Raw genomic sequence first — 23,317 nt, 5'->3', positions numbered from 1 at the left:
AAGCCATCTCTAAATCCTCGTGCTTGGTCATTCTCATCTGTTTTCACTCTGGCTCAAACCTACTCCGTTCATACATTTCCGTTATTTGTCCTCTTTTTTTTTTAATTATTGATGATACTGTAGAGTTAGTAATAATAATAAAAAAAAGTTTACAGGATTCCATTTTCCATTTTGCATCTTCAGTTTTTGATCAACGGCCTCAAGAAGCCCCGAGTTTTCTGCCATTGTGCTAGTAAAACATTCTTCTAAAATAGAAAAAAGAGGGGACGCGAACCAAACTCTATGATCTTTACTCTGCGATGCACTTATCACCAAATTCCAAAGCCAACTGATGAGAGATGATATGTTTTTGTGTGGTGTTTGTAGGGGGTGGAGGGTGAAAGTAACTTAAACATAATTAACTCGTGTCACAGGCTATTCTGAGGATACCAAGTTAATGTTTTTTGTACGAAACATGTAAAACCAACTCTCTTTCATTTCACGCCCCTTTTAAATCTCGCCTCTGTGGCTCGCGTTTTTAATATTTTGTTCATTCCCAAAACAGAAATCTTTTTGTGTTAAGCGATTTTCGTTTCGTGTTAAGATTTAAAAAAAAAAAAAAAAAAAAAAAAAGCATGAAAATACATGGGACCGTTGTATTATTTCGTCTTAAGCATTTTCGCATTAAACATATTTCACTGTAGTGTTATTTGAAGGTGGGCGCTGCTAACAACTGTGAAGGTTTAGAATAAAACAACTCTCACTGTTACGATTAGTAAAAAAAACTCAAAAATTTTCGAATAGCTACCACCCACTCTTATCTGCACAAACTTATCAGCACATTGAAAAATCATAAATGGTGTTGGAATGATACACATATGCTGAAGATTGGTAGTGTAAAATGTTTGCATACAACAGCATTGTAAACAAACAGTGACTTCATACAGAGGAAGTTTACTAACACAGCCAAATTCACAGAGATAGACTCCAGAAGAGTTCACTAGGCTGGCGAAAATAATCAAAGTGGCACCAGCGGCTCGACACGAAGCCAAAGTGACTGTGTGGTGTAGCATCACAACTACATTAATTTTCGGTCCATACTTCTTTGAAATGGTCACCTCCACAGGTGTGAAAATGTGTTCCATCACAAGTGCTCATTACACAATATTATTACAGAATTGTGCAATTTACAGAACACAGATAACACATTCAGTATATAGAATTACATACTTCCACAACAGTAGCAGCGCAATGTCGTTAACCCTTTCCGGCACGCTACTCTTTAAAGATGGAATTTTACCTAGGCAGTCTATTTATGCCTAGGAGAGTATGCAGGTATACTTGACAAGGGTTTACTTGATCTGGTAGAAGTTATATAGTCCAAAACCCCCGACAGATGTGAAGCACATAGTTTCGTTTTTTTTTTTCTGACACCAGTTGTTACGTTATTTTCTTCCTTCACGTTTGAACGGGGTTCATGTGAATTTGGAGTGAATAACGACGACACTTGATGAAGTATCAAAACATACTTTATTGGCCGGTATTAATCAGGACAACTCCAAAAGCTCGTTTACAGTCATCGAACTGTTATAAACATGCTGACAGGATCAGCGACACAGCTTTCAGGTTATCAAGCTATCACGGTGGAGACAGCTTCACTGCAAAGCACCAGAGTACAGCTCCTGACCCTGCTTGGTCGTTCTCGGAACTCATGTACTCTCGAGACTCTCCACGCTATAACTCGTGACGCACTCGACGACATACATAGAGCACAGCTCTCGACTCTTCGGTTCAGTCGTTCCCAGAGCTCAACACGCTCTCTCAACGATGCACTAACCACGATACACAATACATTGAGAGATTCCTTCGGTGCATTCGATGATGCACTCGGCACTCGCTGGCCGCTTGTCAACTCGATCGTCTCCGCACGGACTAACTAGATGAGACACAACGTCACTCTAGAAGAGGCACTCTCTCGGCACACACTAACTGACTGCGAACCAGCAGCATTTATATAGCGTTTGGCTTGTGTTCGAGAACAATCCGGTAAGAATTCGTTCCAGAAGGTTCTCCATCCGTCTATGGTGTATTGCCAATTTTGTTGACAAATGGGCAATTTCTCGTCAAATGTGGCAACCCTGCCTTCCCTTGCCATTTTATAGCAACCTTAAAACTGCATTGCGGGGAAGCTATCTTACAGCGCCTGTACAATTTCTAACAATATTATTGTTTTGTCTGAAAGTAACTACAATATCAGACAAAGGTTTAAATAAGCCTCTTATTTAAAAAACTTAGAACATAAAGGCATTTTCTGATACTAACAAAATCAATTACAGCTCATGGTGACGCAATTAAACAAGAACAATCAAATTCAAACTAATAATGTGGACTAGTGGTCAAAGATTATACAATTTAATTTTAATTTAATCTGGCTCAACTCTATCATATGAGAAAATAGAAATGGGAAATAATAGTAAAGACTGAAATCATAAGCAATTAGGTAATTTACATAATAATAACTGCACATATCTTTGAAGACTAATTTTCTTTATGTACTCACAGTTTCTTTCTTCAACTTGTTTCCTTTTCATTTTAGAATTTTTGGATTTAATTAAGGATTTCTGTTATTTTAAAAAACACTAAATTCATTTAGAATGTTCAGAAAAGGTGGATAATTTTATTTTAGTAATATGAACATTCAGAAGAAATATGGAATACATATAGTAAAGGCCAGTTACAGAGCTAATGTGGCAGAATTTTTAGAATTTAGTGACACACCGAACAAAAAAATCTAGAATTGGCAAAACTTTTAGAATTTTGAGCAGGCACTGGAAGCAGAATTTAGAAAGGCACTAGACAGCAGAATTTAGGATCCACAGAGATTGCATCAGGTGGGAAAATGCCTATTTCCAGCTACGTGTATGATGCATTAAGACATATTAGATGAATCTTTTAAATATTAAGTTTTCAATTTCTTGTTTAATAAAAAATCCCTTTCTATAATGCCTGCCCATGTGATAAGATCAGAAGCATTTTTGATATTTTCCATGCTTGTGTCTAGTGAAAAGTAGAGAAAATAAAGGGAAGATAAACATGTTAAGATTCTAGTATCAGAAGTAAAAACATTTAAATATTATGCTTTCATTGTTCTTCCAGACGTTCTCCAAAAAGTAAGAAATTCATTGCAAACTTTCTGTAAAATACATCCATTACGTACAGATACCATGGAGACATTTTTCATTTTGTCACATATTTCTCGAATCTTCTAGAATCATGGGTCTATAAATCTTGCCTTCAAATTTTTCTAAACTTTCCAAGCTGCAATGTCTAAAATCCTAAAGAAAAATTATACCTACCAATTCTGTAACAGCAAAAAAGTAGAAATATTTGGAGGGGAAAGGGAGGGAAAATTTAATTTAAGTGTAAAATTAATTTTATATAGAAAACATGCATACTCTGGGAATTTTGAATATTCTGAGACTCTGAGACATAGGAAAAACTCTTACTATGAAAAAATTAAAAAGAAAACATTTTTAATTAATTACATAGCTAATTTTGCTTTTGCTAAGAGCTGTTTCGTAAATTGTGCTTTATAGCATTATATCTTGTTTATTTTTTAGATTCAAAATACTGTACATTAATAAGTTGCCAAAATGAAACTATAATATGGCAGCGAAAAATAAAAATGTTTTATTTTAATGTTATTTTTTAAATATAATTTCAATACATTACCTTTATTTTAATGAAATTAATCAATGTTACGATGTTTTTAAAAAAATCGTCGAAAAATTCTCAGATCTCGGAATTAAAAAGTTTCTACAGAAACCGATCTTAAAATCGCCAAAATATTGAAAAGTCGCCAAATTTAGAACCGTTTAATAAAAGAATTCACATCCCCAAAAAGCGAAAAATTATTTATCTTTCTTAGAAAAATTGAATTTCAAAATGCTTATGTTTCACTTCTTGCTTAGAAACTCAAGTACCTCATTATTTATATTAGAAATAGAAACAAATTATAACTCATGAACCCATTCAAGATAACCATATATACGTCAGTGAATCACCAAAAATATTCCTCTAAAATGCTAATTAACACTCAAAATGACAGTCATAAAAACAGACAGAAATTTCATTAATTAATTGAAAATTAAGGACCTTCTGCTGATTTTGGCCAAAATTAAGGACTTTTAAGGACCAAAAATCATTTCCAAAAAATCTAAGGACTCTTAAGGATTGTACAAACCCTGTAAGTGAAAGCAAAGCACAGCGGTCTTCAAAACCAAAAACAGAAAAGAATAAAAACAAATATAAATAAATCGCACTCTCAGCCTCTCCAGTGTTTGAAGCACAAGACCGGATTCTCTGACTCACTCCGACGTGACAGGCGCTACCTGTACAGTGTGTTCAGTCCGAACACACCATACACTAAGGTTTCTTTATATGCGATATTTCAAAGATAAAAATTAAAAGTAATACAGAATAGACAGATTAGCATATAAACAACAAAACTATATAAAGATTTTTTTAATTGTTATTTAAAGAAAATCTGAAACATTTCTTTGAAAATCAGCGTCTTTAAAAACAGAATATATCTCAAACTTAATGATTTGCTTGTGTGGTACTGCCATCTATTATTCATAAAAGAGATTAAAAGTAACCATTAGTGTAGTTTTCGTGATAGTTATCGATTATTTTTAGTGTCTAAAGAGGGAATAATTTTGGTGTGTTCACTCCGAACACACTGCGCCGGAAAAAGTTAATAACTTGCATGAATGCAAGACAGTGCTCCTCCATGAACCACATGCATTCAGTAAATGTTGAAACAGCATTTTAGAGATTGAGTCATCTCCTGTCACTCTACAATTCTGTGGGCACTGTAATGCCCCGACCTCACTCTGATGAACCTCTGGTTCTGGGGTTATCTATAATCTAAGGTATACACATCAAATCCATAAGATTTATCAGAATTGAAAGATTCCAAAAATGTGAAGTTATACAGTTCTCCCCCCCAGTGATGTTACATTAGTCATTGTTTTCAATAATCTCCCAAATGCAACAGATTATTGTCTGTGAAGGTAAGCAAGCTGGAAACCTGTTAGTCAAACAAAAAAGTTTTTCCACCTCTCCTCTCATGTTGTCTTTGTTGCAATGCTCTTGCAAATGTTTTACACTCAGAATTTTTGTCATATGCTTATTGTTCCAATGCCATTTGTGGTTCATCAATGTGCTGATCAATTTGCACAGGAAAAAAACTGCATATTGTCTTTTAAAAATTTCAATTTTTTTTTTTCATTGTAGCCATAACTAACTATGAGAACTCCATTGTTTTAAGTCATTAAATCTTCAGTGCACAAAAATACCTGAAATTTCATTTTGAATGGTGGGTTCTGATATCGGGATGGTTTTTATTACCACTCTGTATTATTATCATAAGATACTTGTATTCAGTACTACAGTCAAAAGTCGTTAATCCGGACTCATCGAGACTTCGGCGATTCCGGATTATCGATTTTTCCGGATTATAGATCATCAGTTTAAATCTCGTAAGATGGCATGCAGAAACTCTAAAATTAAAAATATAAAACCATAATTAATGAAATAAAGAACAAATATGATCTAAAGGGTATCAAAATTTACCCCCCCCCAAAAAAGAGCTTAATATTTATTTGTGTACTTTATTAAACATTTCTTTCAATGTAAGTTAAGTTGCTTCGTTTTATGTGATAATACTTTCTCTTTAATTATATAAACAGACATAATTTCTTTTTCAGTTACAAAGTTCCGCTGTTCCAGTCCCGTTAATTGCTGTGCCGAGAATACCGACTAACTTGTCAAACGAAATTTTTTCGTTTTCACTAACCTCTCTGTCACATTCTTCATGTCTTTATCCATTTTTTGGAGCAGTTCCACTTTTTGTTTGTTGGACATCGAAACATACTTTCGTTTTGTAGATCCTCTGGAAGTTCCAGCATCGGAAATTCTATTTGACATAATCGAAATTTCAGGTTTACTTTTATAAAATTGCTCTTACAGTCTGCAAAAAATAATAAGCGGGATCCAAATTGAAGATTATGGAACAACGCAATCATTAACATTAACTGAAATAGATAATTAGATAATTTTAGCTTACACCGTCCGTTATACATTAAACGCGCAGGCGAAAACGTATTCTGCACTTGCGCACACGCATATGCGCAGTAGTCAAGGTCTTACGCGCACGCGTAAAACACCTGTGCGCATGTGCCAACGCGGCGCATGCGCAGAAAGTTTTTAGCTTTGAGGTCCAGATTATAGATCATTCCGGATTATGGGTGTCCGAATTAACGACTTTTGACTGTATGTCTATTATGTTGCTTGTTACATAATTCACTATCATATACCATTAGACTTATTATGCATGTTTCTTCACACTTTAAAATAATAAAATTTTTGAATATATGCTTTGGCATTACAGAAAGTCACGAGGGAGTCAACAACTTTCTAAAATAAAACAGATGTAGGAAGTAAAAAAACTTCAGATATGCTGCTCTAATATATTTTTACTTAATTTTAATTTGTTATATATTAGATTTTGCAGAGATTAGAATCTTCAATTACAAGGTAATAGCACTTTTATCATCTTATAACTACATATCCTAAATACTTACATTATAAATCTGATAATATTTAATTTAAAAAAAAAAAAAAAAAAAAAAAAAAAAAAAAAATTACAAAAATAATATACGGGTTTAAGTGATGGAAAAAAAGCCTAAAATGATTTAATACACGTTACAGATATGAAATATAGATTTGGTACTCACTATTTTCACATTAAGAGGTCGCCCACGAAGCTCATGTTTGTGCATTATTTCAACTGCTTTTAAAGCAGTCTCGTGATCCTTGAACTCAACAATGCTAAAAATAAAAATTTTAAACAATTTTAATAATTAAGAAAAACATGCAAATATCAGTAACTTAAGGTAAGATAAAACTGCAATTTAAAAGAAATGTCTATAGGAAAAATTTGATGTGATTGCAAATAATTTCAAACATTTTCCAAAGCATTATAATTTTCCTCCAAAAATATTTCATATTCTGAAAAAATAATGCTAAATCTTTTAAATACAATACATCTGACTCAAAAAATACTTGCTAAATCACTGGCATCACAAACTACAAATTTAATTTAAAAAAACAACACAAAAAAAAGATTACTCCACTTATTCATCTACACTCACCTTAATAATTACAAAGTACTTAAGATGCATTCACACTGGTTTGTTGGTGCAAAAAGCAGAAACAAAGAAGGGGGAAAAAAAAAAAAAAAGATTTCTGCATCCATCAATTCACACCAGAGTGGAAAGTTTCACGGTTAATCTTTAGATTATGGTAACTTGGCGGTTTTTTGGCGAAAATTTGGCGACCAACTCTGCTACAGCATCCTGCTAGTTTTGTTTTGGACGCCATTTTGTTTTCACGAAGTAAAGGCATGTTTTTTTTTTCCCCCTTAACATTTTTTCCAACAATCTGCTAGCCGAATTATACTTATACTAGAACTTTTATGGAACAAAAATGCTTAATCATGACGAAGATTAGGTGCGAAATTGGGAGAAAGTGCAGAATCAATCACCCACTGCTTGCCGCGTTTTTAAGAATTGCACATACACGGTATAATCCATGTACACGTCGACCTATTTTCACTTAAAAAAACATCCCAGAATTGCACAAAAATGGTACTGCGCACACTCTTGACTTTATTCATGTACACTGCTAAAGTCCTAGCTAGTAACCTTTATTGCCTTACTAAAATGTTGCCATACTACCTGTTACCATATTACAAAGATTAGCCAATTTCACTTTATAAGTTGTCAAATGCAAGCACTAGATGGCTCATCATATTGGAGACTTGGAGGGGGGTGAATTTTTGTGTGGTAGTTTGACTTTTTACAATTACATTTTTTAATTAAAATGGGTTTAACTTTTGCCAGATTAAAACTTATTTTACTTCTTGCTTTATGTAAGAGAAGCGGAATGCAGTGGTTTATACTAGCATGCGAGAGATGACTGCAGCATGGAAATGCAAATAATTTAACTGAAGACACGCGCTTTAACATATCGAAATTTCTATTAATTACTTTTGCATGACACATCATCAATTTGACGGATTCCTAGCCCTCATTGAATCATTTACCAAGTAGAACACTATTGTTGTCAGAATATTGCAGAAAAGGTTGGTTGTATATACTTAATTTATGAATTTTGTTGATGGTTAATTAAAATAGGATTTATAACATCACTAAACTAAATATCACACTTGGAAGGGAAAAAGTACTTATTTTTAAGAAGAGAAATTTAAAAATAATGTTTCAGTTTCTGACTTACGTACAAATTCACCTTAAATGTAACTGTAATTATTTCATTTCAATTTAGCCACCCATACATTAATGAAGAGCCACTATTTAATGTTTTACTTTAAAAAGTCAATTTTACATAAAACTCGTCTAAGTAACAGCATTTTACTTCTTTTCTGTGTTAAAAATTTAATCCCACAACTAATAAATTTGTCAATGCTCATGCTAAAGTTCTTTAAATTAATGAAAAATTAGCATCAAGATCAAACATCTGCATAAGTTCATGTATAAGTTGTCTGAAAAATGGCCATGCATGTTCAGAAAAACAAACATGAAGCCATTTAAATTGCCTAAAAAATGCCATAAAATCAGCTACATACTAGCGTGCTTCCTTTCTGTATAAATAACAGTCTTCTTAATTTTTTTAAACAAATGGTTTACTCGTCACACTTCATTTAAAATTTCGAACTCATTAAATTTTTTTAATTAGGTAAAACAGCAACATTATATTAAAACCAGCATCACTTTTCTTTAGTCTCACGTCAATTAAAGTAGAATCAGATCACAGTAGTCAGATTATGAATTGTGCCAAAGGCTCGTTGTCAAAAGAAGGATAATGCACACAATGCCGAGTGAAAATTATGTTTATAGTCAATAAAAAATAAATGCAAACTTCTTCTGATAGATTTTAAAAAACAATGGTGTATTCATACTATTATCAAAGGTGGGGAGAAAGCAAGGCTCAAACCTGCAATACAAGTCCATAGTAGCAGCTGAATTTTCTACTGAGCGTGTTACCTCTGCACTAAGGTGTCTTGTGGTGAAAGACCGTTTTCACACTTTATCTTCAGGAAACTGAAGAAGCATCTGTGCTACTCTGAAAGTAGCGATAAATTTTTCTGTAAATATTTTTAAAATATCTACTCCATTACAACACCACGATGGATGACATTTAAATCCACAAACTCCAGAACGATTTATCCATCAGGCAACAAAAGCAACCTTAAATTGATGTAGATAGATTTTTAAGAAAAATTCGAAATCCATCACTATTTTCTCACAACAATCTACTGCTTTAGATTATTCTGTAAAAATTATCAAACATATGTCATTTATGATAAAGATTACTACTGCTAATAAACTTGAAAATTTTCCTTTATATAATTTATTAAAACTATTCTATTAACATATGCTTTTTTTAATATTATCTGAAATTTTCCTTTAAGGTTAGTCCACTTTTTATTTTCCTCAAGAAGAATTTTTGAAAGTGTAATCATTTAAAAACCGTGGTATAAAATGGACATCTGAAACAAGAAGCCTGAAACTGACAGGGCAAGCAAGAAAAGTCAAGGCAACTCATGTGGTATCCAGTCATCAGGAAAATACCAAGTCCAAGCTTGCTTCTGACTGGTCATTGCTTTTCACCTGAATGTGTTCGTGTGAACTGGGCTTTATATTTATGAACAAAGAAATTTGAATAAGAACTGAAGATATTGCCAAATCATGAATCTAGAACAGTTTTAAATTGCCCATTTATAGCAAAAGCATATGCTCAAAGTATTGTGCACATTTCTTTTATAAAAATATATAAGAATAAAAAAACACAATACAAACTAAACCTATAACAAAACAAAATTAATATGTTGGTTGAGTACAAATAATTTCTACTAATTTGTGAATTATTAAATTCCATTTTTGCTAACTTTTCTTATCTCTTCAATTAGTTATCTTCAGCCAATTTCAGTTTTCAGTTACTAATTATTATTGCACAAAATGTACTTCACTCAACAAGACGAAGAGACTGAAAAATTGCAGTACAATATTTCACAAACTAAGACAAAAGTACGGGTATCTGTTTCTACAGTGCAAACTGTTGGTACAAACTGATCTAAATTTGAATTTCAGCTATTTATCTGCTCAATAAATTCTTTAAAGTTTATGATACTTTGATACTTTTGAAATTCCGCAAGAAAATGGATGGTAAAGGCCTCGCTAATGTCACTTTTTAAAATCCTCCAAAATCATTTCATGATGTTCAATTCTAAGTTTAGAAATATTGGATATACTTATTCGCGCCTGCTGCACAAAGTTTTTTTTTTTTTTTTCAAGCGTAAAGCAAAGAAAATAAAAATGTTCACAAAAACTGAGCCCAAAGTTAAATTTGCTAACATCTTGCTTATTTATGGCAAAAATATCCAGGTCTTCTCGGAACCTTCCCCTCTGATGAGTAAGTGATTTCTTACTCACCCTTGCAGTGCCTGCTCCACTGCCCTCTCTCGTCGTAATCTTACTGACACGTCCACTTCCTCCCACTTGCCATTGTTAGTTTAAGCCTGATAGTGTTTGCATACCGGTCAGAGTTAATTTCTTATCTTGTATTGTGTTCAGTGCTTGTGCTTTTTGGTTTTGTGTTTTTCGTTACCGATTTAAAATGTCAGGAAATCGAAAGAAGGTTGTGCTGACAATTGCGCAAAAACTAGAATTAATTTCTAAAGTAGCAAATGGCGCTACAAGGCAGAAGATGGAATTGGATTACGGAATCTTGGAAACAACAGTGCGTGACATTCTAAAGGAAAAAGACAAAATGGTGAACTTTGCATGATTGTCGGACACTGCTTCCACAATGAAAACGCGAAAAACTATAAAACCTTTGATGAGCTAGACACGGCATTGACAGAGTGGTCAACTCAACTTGGCGACTGCTTTTTTTAATATTTATTCTACATAAAAATTGTAAAGGCAGTTACATATAATGTTAAATTTGGGTTGGCTTTTCAATTCAGAAAAGTGACGATTTGAGCATAATTACTCAGAATTCCCCCCCCCCATGAACCATTTGTTTATTAAACTAAAAATTATTATGTTTTGAGAATAACAGATTGACATACTTACAGAGGACCACTGAATTTAAAATATATCTTTTTGAGATTTGAACTGAAATAAAAATATAAAAGCCTTTGAACACAGAGTCACGTGATCGCACATCTGGTCGAACGAAGTCTCTCCCTTTTTTTTCTGCCGCGCCTACTTGCCGAAAAGAATCCAGAAGAGAATGTCCGAGAACAGGGGGAATGAGCCATAAATCGCAATAAGGAAAGAACAAAAAAGAAGTTTTTTCCCCCTTTTCAGGCATTATCACTGTTCCCCGGAGCACAAACACCCCTGCAGAAGTAAGGTAAAATATTTCAAACAGTGACTTTCCGAATGTTTTCAAGAAGCGTTTCACACAATAGTTCTTATCATAGTTATTTTCTACTTTTATATTTACTTCCACATTTCATTTTTATTTTTCCTCAGACGTCGGAAGAAAAACAGAAAAAAATGCCTGAGTATTACAATGTGTGGAGAACAAGGTGAGAGGAAGACTTAATAAATCAGAACTTTAAAAATACTCAGTTTTTCCAAAATCCAAAGAATACATAAGCTGACGCTACTAGTACTAGTTGTCCATCAACGTCTCAGCTACCATTGAAATTACCAAAAGAAGCTAATAATCAGAAAGAATTACAAAGTGTTTTCACCTAGAAATTATCTTAACTTCAATGCCAGCCTGTCGAAAAAAACAGAAATACTATCAAAATCTACAATTTTTCCTGTAAATACACATTTGCTTGCGTCTGATGATTCCAGATTATGCCCAAATCCCATATTGCCATCCCAAGTTCAAGCCTTAATAAAAAATGGTTCTGGATATTAAAAAAAAACTTGGTTTTGAGTTTCAATTTCCCAAAAGACAAAAATAAATGTAATTTTTTTTAGATGTACTTTTGTCAAATCTGGGGAAACAATGAAAGAGCTATCCGATTTCTTAGAACGATTACAAAAGAATAAGCCAGTTAATTCGGAATTTCAAATTTTATTAAAAAAAGTGACTACGCATTGGCGCGAAGTTATCGAAAGAATTATCTATGCCATTCAGTTTTTAGCCAAGCAAAACTTAGCCTTTTACAGTTCCAGTAACAAATTGTTCGAAAGATATAATAACTTTCTAAAGAGTATAGAAATGATCACTAAATTTGACAATGTCTGTATATATTAATAAAATTCAAACTAAAAAAAATGTTTCATTACCTTGAAGATAAAATTCAAAATAAGTTATTAGGGAAAAATGTAAAAGCAAATTATTTTAAGTATAAATAAAAATAATATAAAATAAATTATTTTAAATAAGGTCAAACAGGCAAAGAATTTTTCTATTTTACTTGATTGTACGCCTAATGCTGGCTATCAATTTGTATGAGAAAAATTTGTATTTAATTTAGAAAATACAGACATGAGTATTGAAGAAGGGTTTTTAGTATTTTGTATTACAACAGATACGACCAGTGGAAACGAACAACATTCTTATTAAAAACTTTAGAGGAAAATGGTTTAGATATTAGCAATTTATGTGGCCAAGAATACGACAATGGTTCAAACATGACAGGTAAACAGTTTTTGAGCAATTATGCTCAAATCGTTGCTTTTCTGAATTAAAAGGTTAACCTAAGTTTAACATAGGATGCAACTGCACTTATCTTTTTTATGTAGAAAAACAATAACAAGTAATCATAAAAAAAATAAATGTTGTACAAATTACTACGATTGCGACAGTAAGCACAAAATAAGGATTAAGCAATTTGTCGAATGCTTATATATGCGTCGGCATCAAGTATTTTCACATTCACTTAAGACACAAGAGAACACCAGAGACGAACTCCTGTTCTGATTATAACTTTCCGCCAAATAAGACAGTGTGCTAGGAGGAAGGAGCAATCTGACCTGGCAAGCTCAAGGCTGCTTTAACACAGTTAAACTCCCTAAACCCTGGGTGAGATTGCTCTTTTTCTAACGGATAAGTTCTAGAAGACAGCTTCTTCCAGTATAAACCAATTTTATTCATGCTAAAAATTTGTTTATTAAGGCAACCTTCTTCAATAATTTGTTTCATTACTTTTAGGAATTTTAAAGGTAGTTCTTTATCTGTGCTTGTTCTTTTGCCCACAATATGAACAGTATTAATCTCTGAACATTTTTTAACCCCCAGAGTGCCATGACCAGCTTTATCCAGTCATCAGATTTTTTGTTCCTTGGTATATATTAGCTTATAATTTAAGATAATTTGCTTTCTTTAATAATGTAAATATCATCTTAATGAATGAAAGTTTATAAAATAAATGCTAAAATAAGTAAATATACAAATTCAGCTAATAAATGCTGTTTAAATACATGTCTTCATAACAGATACAATTCGGTGCCATGCAGAATGTTAACCCCTTCGAGCCGGGTAGCAAAAACACGCGCTTATCGCGGAGGCCGGCAGTGGCAGTGTCTTCCGCGAGCGTCTCTCCAGGGTCGGGGCTTTTTTGCTACTAAGCCTAAATCCATGAAATCTCCGAAGTATCAACGCATTGTTTAATAACGCTCTATAGAGTATTTAAACGGCTTATGCTTTATAAATATTTATATATATATACTTTAATTACCTTATTTCTTGTTTAAATGCATATTTTACACATTTTATTTTAATTACTCACCATTTTATGACTTTTAACATTATACATCTGAAAACTAAATATATTACTTAAAATTCTCTTTTCGTATGAAAAATTTTAAAACAGGGATCTACACACAGTCTTACGTTACATTCCTTGAACTCGTAATAACTCATTTGCCGTTTTGGAGGATATTTCCAGGAATGTGAACAAACGAAGCATCGTTGTCTCATTTTCTTATCAGTCTCTTCTGAACAAAGTTTTGGAAAATGTCTTTCAGTTAATCTTTCAGAATCAATACCAGAATATCAGAATTTCAGAATCCATATCTGAAATATTTTGCATCATTTCTGCTATTTCATGCTCTGTTAAACATTTTCGATGCTTCGACATTGAAACGGTAAAAACAGAAAGAATTCACGTCTAACAAGATCTAATTATTTTCTAAAAACTGAACTGTAAACCGAAATACTCAACGCTTTAGCGCATATAAAACTTCTACTTACAATAAACAACTACCACGTGCGAATAAAGTGTGATTTAAAGAGACGAATAAAGTGTGATTTAACCCTTTGCGGCATGGTGGGTCAATATATGTCCCACCTAATTAATATTTATTTTCTCAGTTAGCAATTTCCGTTAGAAATTTTCTAATCTTTAAAAAATAATCTATTTTAGTTATTATCTTTCTCAGTAGATGTCACTACTATGCCAGGGCTTAAGTTTATAAGCAAAAAATATTCAAAATAGGATCACAAGAGTGATATCCATTTATCTCGCATTTTTCAATATTTTAAAAATTTTGGTATACAATTTATGATATGTATGAATCTTTTTAATATTCAAAGGTATTTTATTTTCAAAAATCTTAATTGGATTCAATATTTTATAACATTAATTTTGCAGTTGAAATAAGTGGGTTAAAATTTGTCCCACCACACACTTGAATTTCCACTCAATAGATGGCAGCACTCACGATTATTTTTCTTTTCTTTTTTGCATCTACTTTTTTTCGTGATTGCGCGTGCTTTTACATCCGTTGTATGCTCTGATGTGCTACAATGTCTAGAAAAAAATTAACAACTCAGGAAGCTTTGGATATTTTTGCTGAATTGCCATCCAATTGCGACTCAAATGCTTCAGATGTCAGTTCTGATTCAGATGAAATTGAAATCCAGGAGAGAATAACTGAGGTTGAAGTTATTGCTGAAGAAGAAAGGGAAGTAGTTATAATTTGTTTTGCTTTTTAAAGACACAGACCCATCTATGCATGTAGCACTGTAAATATGAATCGGAAGTATCTACCCACAAATTTATGTCAAGAGAATATATAGACTTTTCAGTTAGCGATGATTCTATTTATTGCATAAAATGGAAGGATAAAAGATCCGTTTCTATCCTGTCTTGCTTGGAAAAGGCAACTGAAATGAAAGAAATTAATAGAAAAGAATGAGATGGAAAGACAAAAAAAGTACTGTGCCTAAACAGCATTATTTCATACAATAAGAACATAGGATATGTCGACTGATTGATCAACTGAAAGGACTATATGAAATAGACCACAAAAGCAAGAAATGGTGGCACATGATTTTTTTTTTTTTTTTTTAATTTTTAGATGCGAGTATAGTAAACGCATTTATTCTATTTAAGTTTGTTCGCGAACCCGATCATGATGTAAACACAATGAAGGATTTTCTTCTCTCAGTTATAGAAGGTCTAATGACACTTGCAGGCAAGAAAGAGATGAAAAGAAAACTGAAATCCCCAGTTCAAATAAAAACTAAAAACTCGTTCGTACAACCAGAAAAGAGACTAAAAAATGTAAGTCACACGCCAAAGATAACGAGCAGGAGAAGGTGTGCATATTGCAGCACATCGAAAGAAGAACGACGAACATTTTGGATGTGTGAAACATGTGAAGTGTCTCTATGCTTACAAAAGAATGAAACAACATGTTTTTCAAAGTTTCATGAAAAAAGACTTTTTTTCAATTTTAATCATATATAAATGTTTTTGAATCAAGTGCCAATTTTAATATTTTATTTAGTATCATACGTACGTGTATCAAATTTTAATCTTAAAATAATATTCAAGAAAATATTTTCTTTTGTTCTTAAAATTTTAAAATATGAAATATATATATGTAAAATGTGCATATGCAAAATTATACAAGTCATGCATATATGCAATAAGTACAAAATGCATTTTAGTATGTTTATTATGAATATTTTAGAATGCACGCTTTATTTTGTTTATTCATTCCACATATGATTTTTTTTCCCTGCTATACACAAATATGCTATAAGACATGTGCTAGTTGCATGGTGGGACAAATGGTATCCCACCTTCCCCCGTAAAAAATAAAAGCGCAGAATTTTTTTCATGCTTTAAAGGCACTTAAGTAAGTCCAGACTTATTCTAAGGCATTTTTTCAAAGATTTAAATATATTTTAAATATGCGTGTCGCAAAGGGTTAAAGAGACGTCATAAATCACGCCATTCGGAAACATTTAGTTCCCCGTTTGTTTATATAATCAAAAACACATGTATGTGAGTCATGCTTCTCTCATTTCGAGTAGAAGGTCTAATCTACATGTATCTAAAACCATATGGACATACAGTGCCATCTTGTGGCAGAAATTATAGTTTGAAAAACGTTCCAAGGTAGTGGCACAAATACGTGACATTCGGTAGAAAACGCAACAATGCTCTGGCACTCCTGCGTGTCGGCCGGTAGATAAGTGTGTTCGTTGCTGGCACGTATATGTGACAGTCGGCGCGAAGAAGTTAAAGAACAATCCACCAGCTTGCTTGAAAATTTTCATCTTTTCAGACTTTTTTCCCCTTTAAGTGCAGAAACAAACTTGATGCTTTTGCTTTTCTAGTTGACTTAAAAAGAAATTCTTTTTTTGTTTACAGTCCTAAATATTTTGCTATTTAATAAAAAAACTATATTTTTTATTGAAGTGGCAATGCCATACTTGTATCATGTAACTGTTGCTCAGCAACCGAAGAAATTGGGTACTTTTCAGTTTCCCCGGCGCAAATTTCGCCAAGCATACTTTATTGGCGAAAACACATAGTATACACAAAATAAATTGACAAATGTTAGTTCTAAGAATTTTTTATTCTAAAGGTATAACAGGGTTCATAGCCACATTTTAGTTAAAAAAATAAGCACCTGTCTAAATACATAATACACAACTGCATAACTTCAAAAATTAGACTCGTAATTTAAAATATGAGAAATGCAGTATTTATTAAGAGAGAATAAGCATTACCTCAACCATGGACAATAATTACTTTTTTTTTTTAAATTTTAAATAACAGTTCAGTTTACAGAACTAAGCTATATTACAAGATTTAATGATGAAACTTCAGTTCAAAATAGAGGAAATAAATAATAATAAGGCATATTTATTCTATTCGCTTGGAACTTAATAATAAATACAATTTATTTTTCCACTCATATTGATATTTAACTAATTTAAATCTAAATTCTGAACATTTTCTAAATTTTCATCGTATATCAGTTTTCCCTTAACAGATATTGCAAGCAAAGTAATTTAAGTAAAAAAGAGGAATATTTCCGAGATCTGAAGACAGAAATTTGCTTCATGCAGTCATCCTTTAACAGTAAAAGCTTAACTAACCTGCATACTTGGAAATTTTGGCTAATATTCGGACAGTCAAGCGTAACTTGAAAAAGAGGAGCGCGTGCGCGGGGGGGGGTGACTGTAGCCGCTCTTAAAATTTTTCCACTAAATAAATGCTTTTGACATTTCGATATGCGCATCATATAAAAATAAACGAATGGAACTGAAAAATATTCTGCTTAGCACAGTAAAACTCTTTTAAGTGTTCATAAACAAATCTCTGACAGAACTTCAAAATTAATTATCTCTGCAAACTATAGCAAATGTTATTGCGCAATACGTGCACAGTAATTCTTCCCTACGTGATATTACACAATCGGAATCAACAGCTGCCGGTACTGAGAGAATAAAGAACTAAATAACTGGTGTGTTTTTCATTCTAATTTTCAACAGACGGCGTTAAATTTCCGGAATAGAATCATTCTTCGCTTGGGTTGGTAAGACCGCAGAACTTTTAGTCCTATTCAATCCAGATTGGAAAGTGAAAAAAAAAAAAAAAAACTCTGTTGCTTGTTTTGCAGCGAGCTGTAACAGTTTCAATATTCGAGATTTTGCGGAGAAAGGGGAAAACCTCCCAATCTTCGTACTGTATAGTGTATTGGGAAAAAAAAAAAAAAAAAAAATTACTTTGATTATTCGGAATCAAAGTAATTTTTTTAAAAATAAAGTACTTTCCCTTTATTTAAGCCATTCCGAATATTATTCCTTAGAAAGCTAATCTGTGTTAAAACACAACCATTTCTGAAAGTTTACTATACTTCAGCAGTTACCACAACTATGTTATCATAAACATTCATACATATAATCATAATATAAATATAATGATCATAATAAACACGAATATGAACTGACCAAGCGGAATGAGAACGCAAATTATTAAGATCTTGATAGAAATCCAAAGTGTTTGGGTGGGAGGAAAAGAATGCCGAATGTTGCGGAATTTTCTACTGCTAGGACGGGCACCTGTCTCTACTCTTCGTGCACACCAAAAGTTATGTTAATGCAGAGAAAGTGGGAAAAGCTATTTCCGGGAGTATGACTCACCATTTGACATTCCACATTAGGAAGAAAAGTTGTTTATTTAGTTTCGGCTTTGATACAGCGTTCATTAAAAAAAAAAAAGCACTAAAAGCAAAAAATAAGGGCTTTAAAGAAAACGTAAGCACCTAAGGGCCTTTATATTTTAGTTTCAAATATAAGGACTTATAAATAAGCACTTATAAGGACCGCTACGAACCCTGTATAAACATTTTAATGTTGTTTAAAATTTTGTAAAAAGCCAATAAAGACAATAAATTTGTAAAAAGACATTACTTTAAGAATTTACTATCCTTTCATTGTACAACATCCTGATTCGCCGGTTCGTATCACATGACCACAAGTGATCTCATCTCGCGTTAATTACGCTACAAAAATGTAATTCTCTCAGTAATTACCTACATTAATTTCAAGTTAAATCTTAATTTGAAATACAAGTTTAAATGCCAGAATTATTACAATTCGCACGAATTGCTTACTCATAAATTATGTAAATCCGCAGTACTTTATTTCGCTAGTGCATTCTAATTTAACTCTTGACTTTGCCTTTTCTATATTTTCGCCATCAGATGAGTAGTGTGATTGCATCCTAATTGACTTAATTACTGCCCGTGAATGGCCTTAGGGCATAAAACTCAACTATTTGGTAAAAATGTTATGTAATTGTAAGCCAGTATTGAAAGAAACAATCAATCTGATAAGAAATGGCTGCGACTTGTTTTGAAAATGCAAAAGTTAAAGTAAAAGGTTACCAGCGAGGATATTTCGTTTGGCATCAGTTGTACCATTACTGGTGACTTTATCGCTTGCGCTGGCAAAACGGAAAAGTGCCAGAAATTATTTAAAAATTGTAATTCAGAAGCTTTTACCTGCTAGCAGTTGTATGAAGAATTTGTAACCAAAAGATTGTATTCAAATTATCTAGCTCTGTAAACTAAAAAAAAAAAAAATTATGTTTTAATAAGATCATGTGTTAATTTGTTAAATACTGCAAAATACATTACAATATAAAATGAAGGAAGTCTCCATATTTAACATTAAAGGACTTATTTGTCACATTTATTACAAATTTCCTCAAAGAATTTGCAGTCATTCCATACTCTTTACCTTTTACTATCTTTCGAGCTGAAGACTCATTTATTTTTTCTCTTTAAATCTTGGCATATGATGGCCCTATCATCATGACCTTTTATAGTTTCTAGCTTTTTTTGTAAATCCAATAATTTACTGATTTATCACAACTAGCATCAGGTTTCCATTTCTCATTCATTATAAATGGGTTAAGGAATGAAGTATAAATAAAAATTTTAAAAAGTGTGAATGATAAATGATCATGCAATATGGGTATCGTAGAGACTGAGGGTATAAGTTCACCCAGTGAGTCTGCCATGTCTTTCAGTGAATGCACATGTGCAGAAGACCCAGCAGCAATATTCATTTTGGAAGTACATATTTTAGTGGGAACTTTTAAGCTGCATTATTTTGGCTCAAATCTTTCCAAACCATACAACAGTGAATCTACTTAAATTACTAACCATACTATATTGGGGTACACATTGACTAAAGCCAAATTAAGCAAAGTATTCCTGAATAGAGACCAAGAGCATATTCTTATAAAGGGGTTAAAATTTCAAAAAAAAAAAAAAAAATATTCTATAAAAAAAATCTTATGTGTACACCACATGACTTCCTTGTACGGAATATTAAATTATACACATTTTTTCTTGCATTTTGTTTAAACTTATTAGATTTAATTATATCTACTTCGCCGACAGCGCATAAACCACAATAGAATAAGTGTATTCTTTAAAATTCACTGTATTTGTTTACCATAGCGACACTCTGGCACTAGGTTCACTTAACAGTATTACATTTCGTTCGTATTATAACTCAGAATGCACAAAATTTGTATCATTTAAAGAATTAAAAAGTAAATCTTAAACACTTATTTCCTCGAAAAAATTACAGAAAGGATTAAGCATGATTTAAATCACAATAATTAATGAAGGTGTTTATCTTTGTTGTTGTGAAGCTGCGTTTCTCTAGATTGGCAACAAATCCACTACTCCGCTTTTTTCAAATATAAACAAGCAATGGCTGCCATCAAAATAGGCTTAGCGGCACTTAAACAACTTTTAAATTGTTGATAATTCTAAAAATAGTGCCTACAGATTTACTAAAGGCATAAAACCCTTAACCGGAAGATAAGAACGACATAATTCAATCATTTTTAAAGCAAAAAATGTACAATTTACAAACATATCAAGAAACTGAGATCACTGAGCCGGGTAACAGAGTGGATATATTTATAAATGTTTGGCGCAGCCGATTGAAACCAAAATACGAGGTGCACATCTACATGTTATAGTAGTCCTATATACAAAATTTCAACGTTCTGAGGCTACTCGTTTTTGAGTTATGCGAGATACGTTCGTACAGACGCCACGAAAAATTCTCTTCAGAATTCATTTTAAAGCAGTTTTTAAGGTTTTTTTTTTTTTTTTTTTTTTTTTGAGTAAAAGAGTCTTTTATTCTGTCCTTACGTACAGATATCATGCAAAAACATCGTTAAATTACCCTAATTTCCGGAAGAAAGGCCGCATCAGTGTAAACGCCGCACTTGAGAAAAATGGCGGGAAAAAATATAAAATCTACACAGAAACGTCGCAATAGATTAAATTGCGCATGACATCGTCGTGGGCCGTATAGATGCAAAAACTCAAGCTAAGTCCTGATATATGACATACAAGTTAAGAAAAATGCATGAAATGAAACCGTAACTCAAAAATAAATTAAAGGTAAGAAATGTATAGCTTCTGTGCCGTTTAGAGACATTTTCAAAAATTTTCCATTCCCTAATTAAAAACTATCCAACAAGTACTTGTACCCGAACTGGCCAGAGCCAGAGTTCGTTATTTCGAGGCAGGTGGAGTCGTGTCCGCCTTTGAAAAAAATTGCAGAAAAGGCAGGGGTGGGGAGAGGATGGGTCCTGGAAGATTCATGGAATGGCAGAGGAGAGAGACTATTAAAACTGATGAGAATGTTGATTTGAAAGGGGGAAGAATGTTATTGTTCTGAGTAGGGTGAATAAGGCATGTAGGTCCCTTCAAGGGAAAGAATGTCAACAAAATAACGTTCGCAAAAAGCAACTGAGTGGTCTTTTGTGTGGGAACAGCACCAGTCTATGCACAATGAGAAGGCCATCCAAACTATGTACAATGACCATCATAGGAAATATTTTATTTTTAGTGCACCTAAATGCCGCACCCGCTGAAAATTTAAGTTTTAAACACGTAAACGCCGCGGCGTTTCTTTCGGAAATTACAGTACATTCGAAAGCGGTCAAAGTGGATATTTTCATTGAAATATGCTGCATGAAGCTTTTCGCGATTACAATACTTCCTTTTTACTTCGTACAAGGAAGTAAAACAGAGAAAGAAAACTCTTTAATTTCTGATAGTTTAAAAACTTTATTAAATTTTACCTTTGGAGATGGAACATTTGGCATAAGCAATCATTAATGTTTCATTGTTAATGCAGTTTGACCATATACAAAAAAATTTAACTTATCAAACATCAGTATTAAATAATCAAATACTGCAGCTCTTGAAGCATAAATAGTACTTTTAGACAGAAAAACTAAACACAAAGCTCTTTTTCTTATGCAGTTTATATATTCCAGGTCCAGCAAAAAATTACAAGTCAATGAAATCAACATTTTCCCAGAAAGATAATATATAAATACCCTATACACAGATTTATTACAATAAATAATTTTTAATAGACTAATACTTACCCACAGCCTTTGAATTTTCCATTGTCATCTTCAAATAATTCAACAAAAGCCACATCTCCCACTACACGAAAATGTAGGTTATTAGAGAATGCAATTATTTCACAAATTCAAGTAACACACACAAACAAAAAAAACAAAAACAAAAAAAAAAAAAAAAAAAATTAAGTAAGCATGCACTCAAGTATAGTGCGAGGAGCAAGTCTAATCTGCTTATTTCATTGTTCGATAAAAAATTTGTCCTGGTAGCCTAGCTTAATTTTTTGGTAGACAGGTTCAATGTATTCTCTATTCTTGACTGCTGCTATTTTTTTAAAACATCACCTTTATAATCTGCATTTTTTACTTCCTTGTACGAAATAAAGTACTTTTTACTTCCCTGTAGGACATGAAGAAAACTGGAATTTTACATATGGGACTGTTTTAACATTATTTTCTGGCTTAAATTAAAATGAATTTTAAAAAATTAATGACGAGTTATTTTTATTTATGAACTGTACACTTTAATAAATAGTTATTTTCGATTTTATTGGCCTATTAATAAATAAGGGAGGAGGCTGGATGTGATATTTGTCAATAGTGATTAAACTGATTCATTTAGTTACAAATCTCACTGGTAAGCAGCAAGAACTTCTAAAATTGATGCCATTCTTAAGACGTGAGCAGGAAAAGCAGCAATCATTGATCAAGTAATGCAATAAGGAAGTACATATTTGATGATAAAGAGGTTTTTAGATTTAAGAACTTTTTAAGAAGATGATAACCCTAATGTTTCACTAACAGAAAGAATGTAAAATGATCTTGCAGAATTGGAAACTCTTCTTTCTATACCATATACAGCCATAAAAAGCTGCAATCTAAAAAATTGACGGGAGGTGAGAAAGGTATGTTTGCTCTTTCTCAAATAGAGGGTTTATTGCAGAAAGAATAATTTCTTCAATGAAGAAAAGAGAAACTAATTTGCTAGACAATGAGATCTTGCTGGGTTCAATTTATGGAGATCTGAAACATTGAATTTTCTCGGATGACAATCAAATTATAAAGGCA

General features: G+C 32.5%; 1 protein-coding gene across 1 annotated transcript in view; it reads right to left on the bottom strand.

The window, feature by feature from the left end:
* The window catches only part of LOC118199073 (myelin expression factor 2-like), a 91,187-nt gene that overhangs the window by 47,710 nt on the left and 20,160 nt on the right, over positions 1–23,317 (bottom strand). Inside the window, exons 3-4 of the mRNA XM_085825535.1 lie at positions 22,274–22,334; positions 6,780–6,873 (exon numbers count right to left, since the gene is read on the bottom strand). Coding sequence (XP_085681661.1) covers positions 6,780–6,873; positions 22,274–22,334 — 155 coding nt within the window. The remainder of the gene's footprint in view (positions 1–6,779; positions 6,874–22,273; positions 22,335–23,317) is intronic.

Source organism: Stegodyphus dumicola, chromosome 10 (assembly GCF_044657685.1).
Source record: "Stegodyphus dumicola isolate Sdum_Otavi_A_Nest chromosome 10, ASM4465768v1".
NCBI classification, from domain to species: domain Eukaryota; kingdom Metazoa; phylum Arthropoda; class Arachnida; order Araneae; family Eresidae; genus Stegodyphus; species Stegodyphus dumicola.
This window is presented reverse-complemented; position numbering and strand designations above follow the sequence as displayed.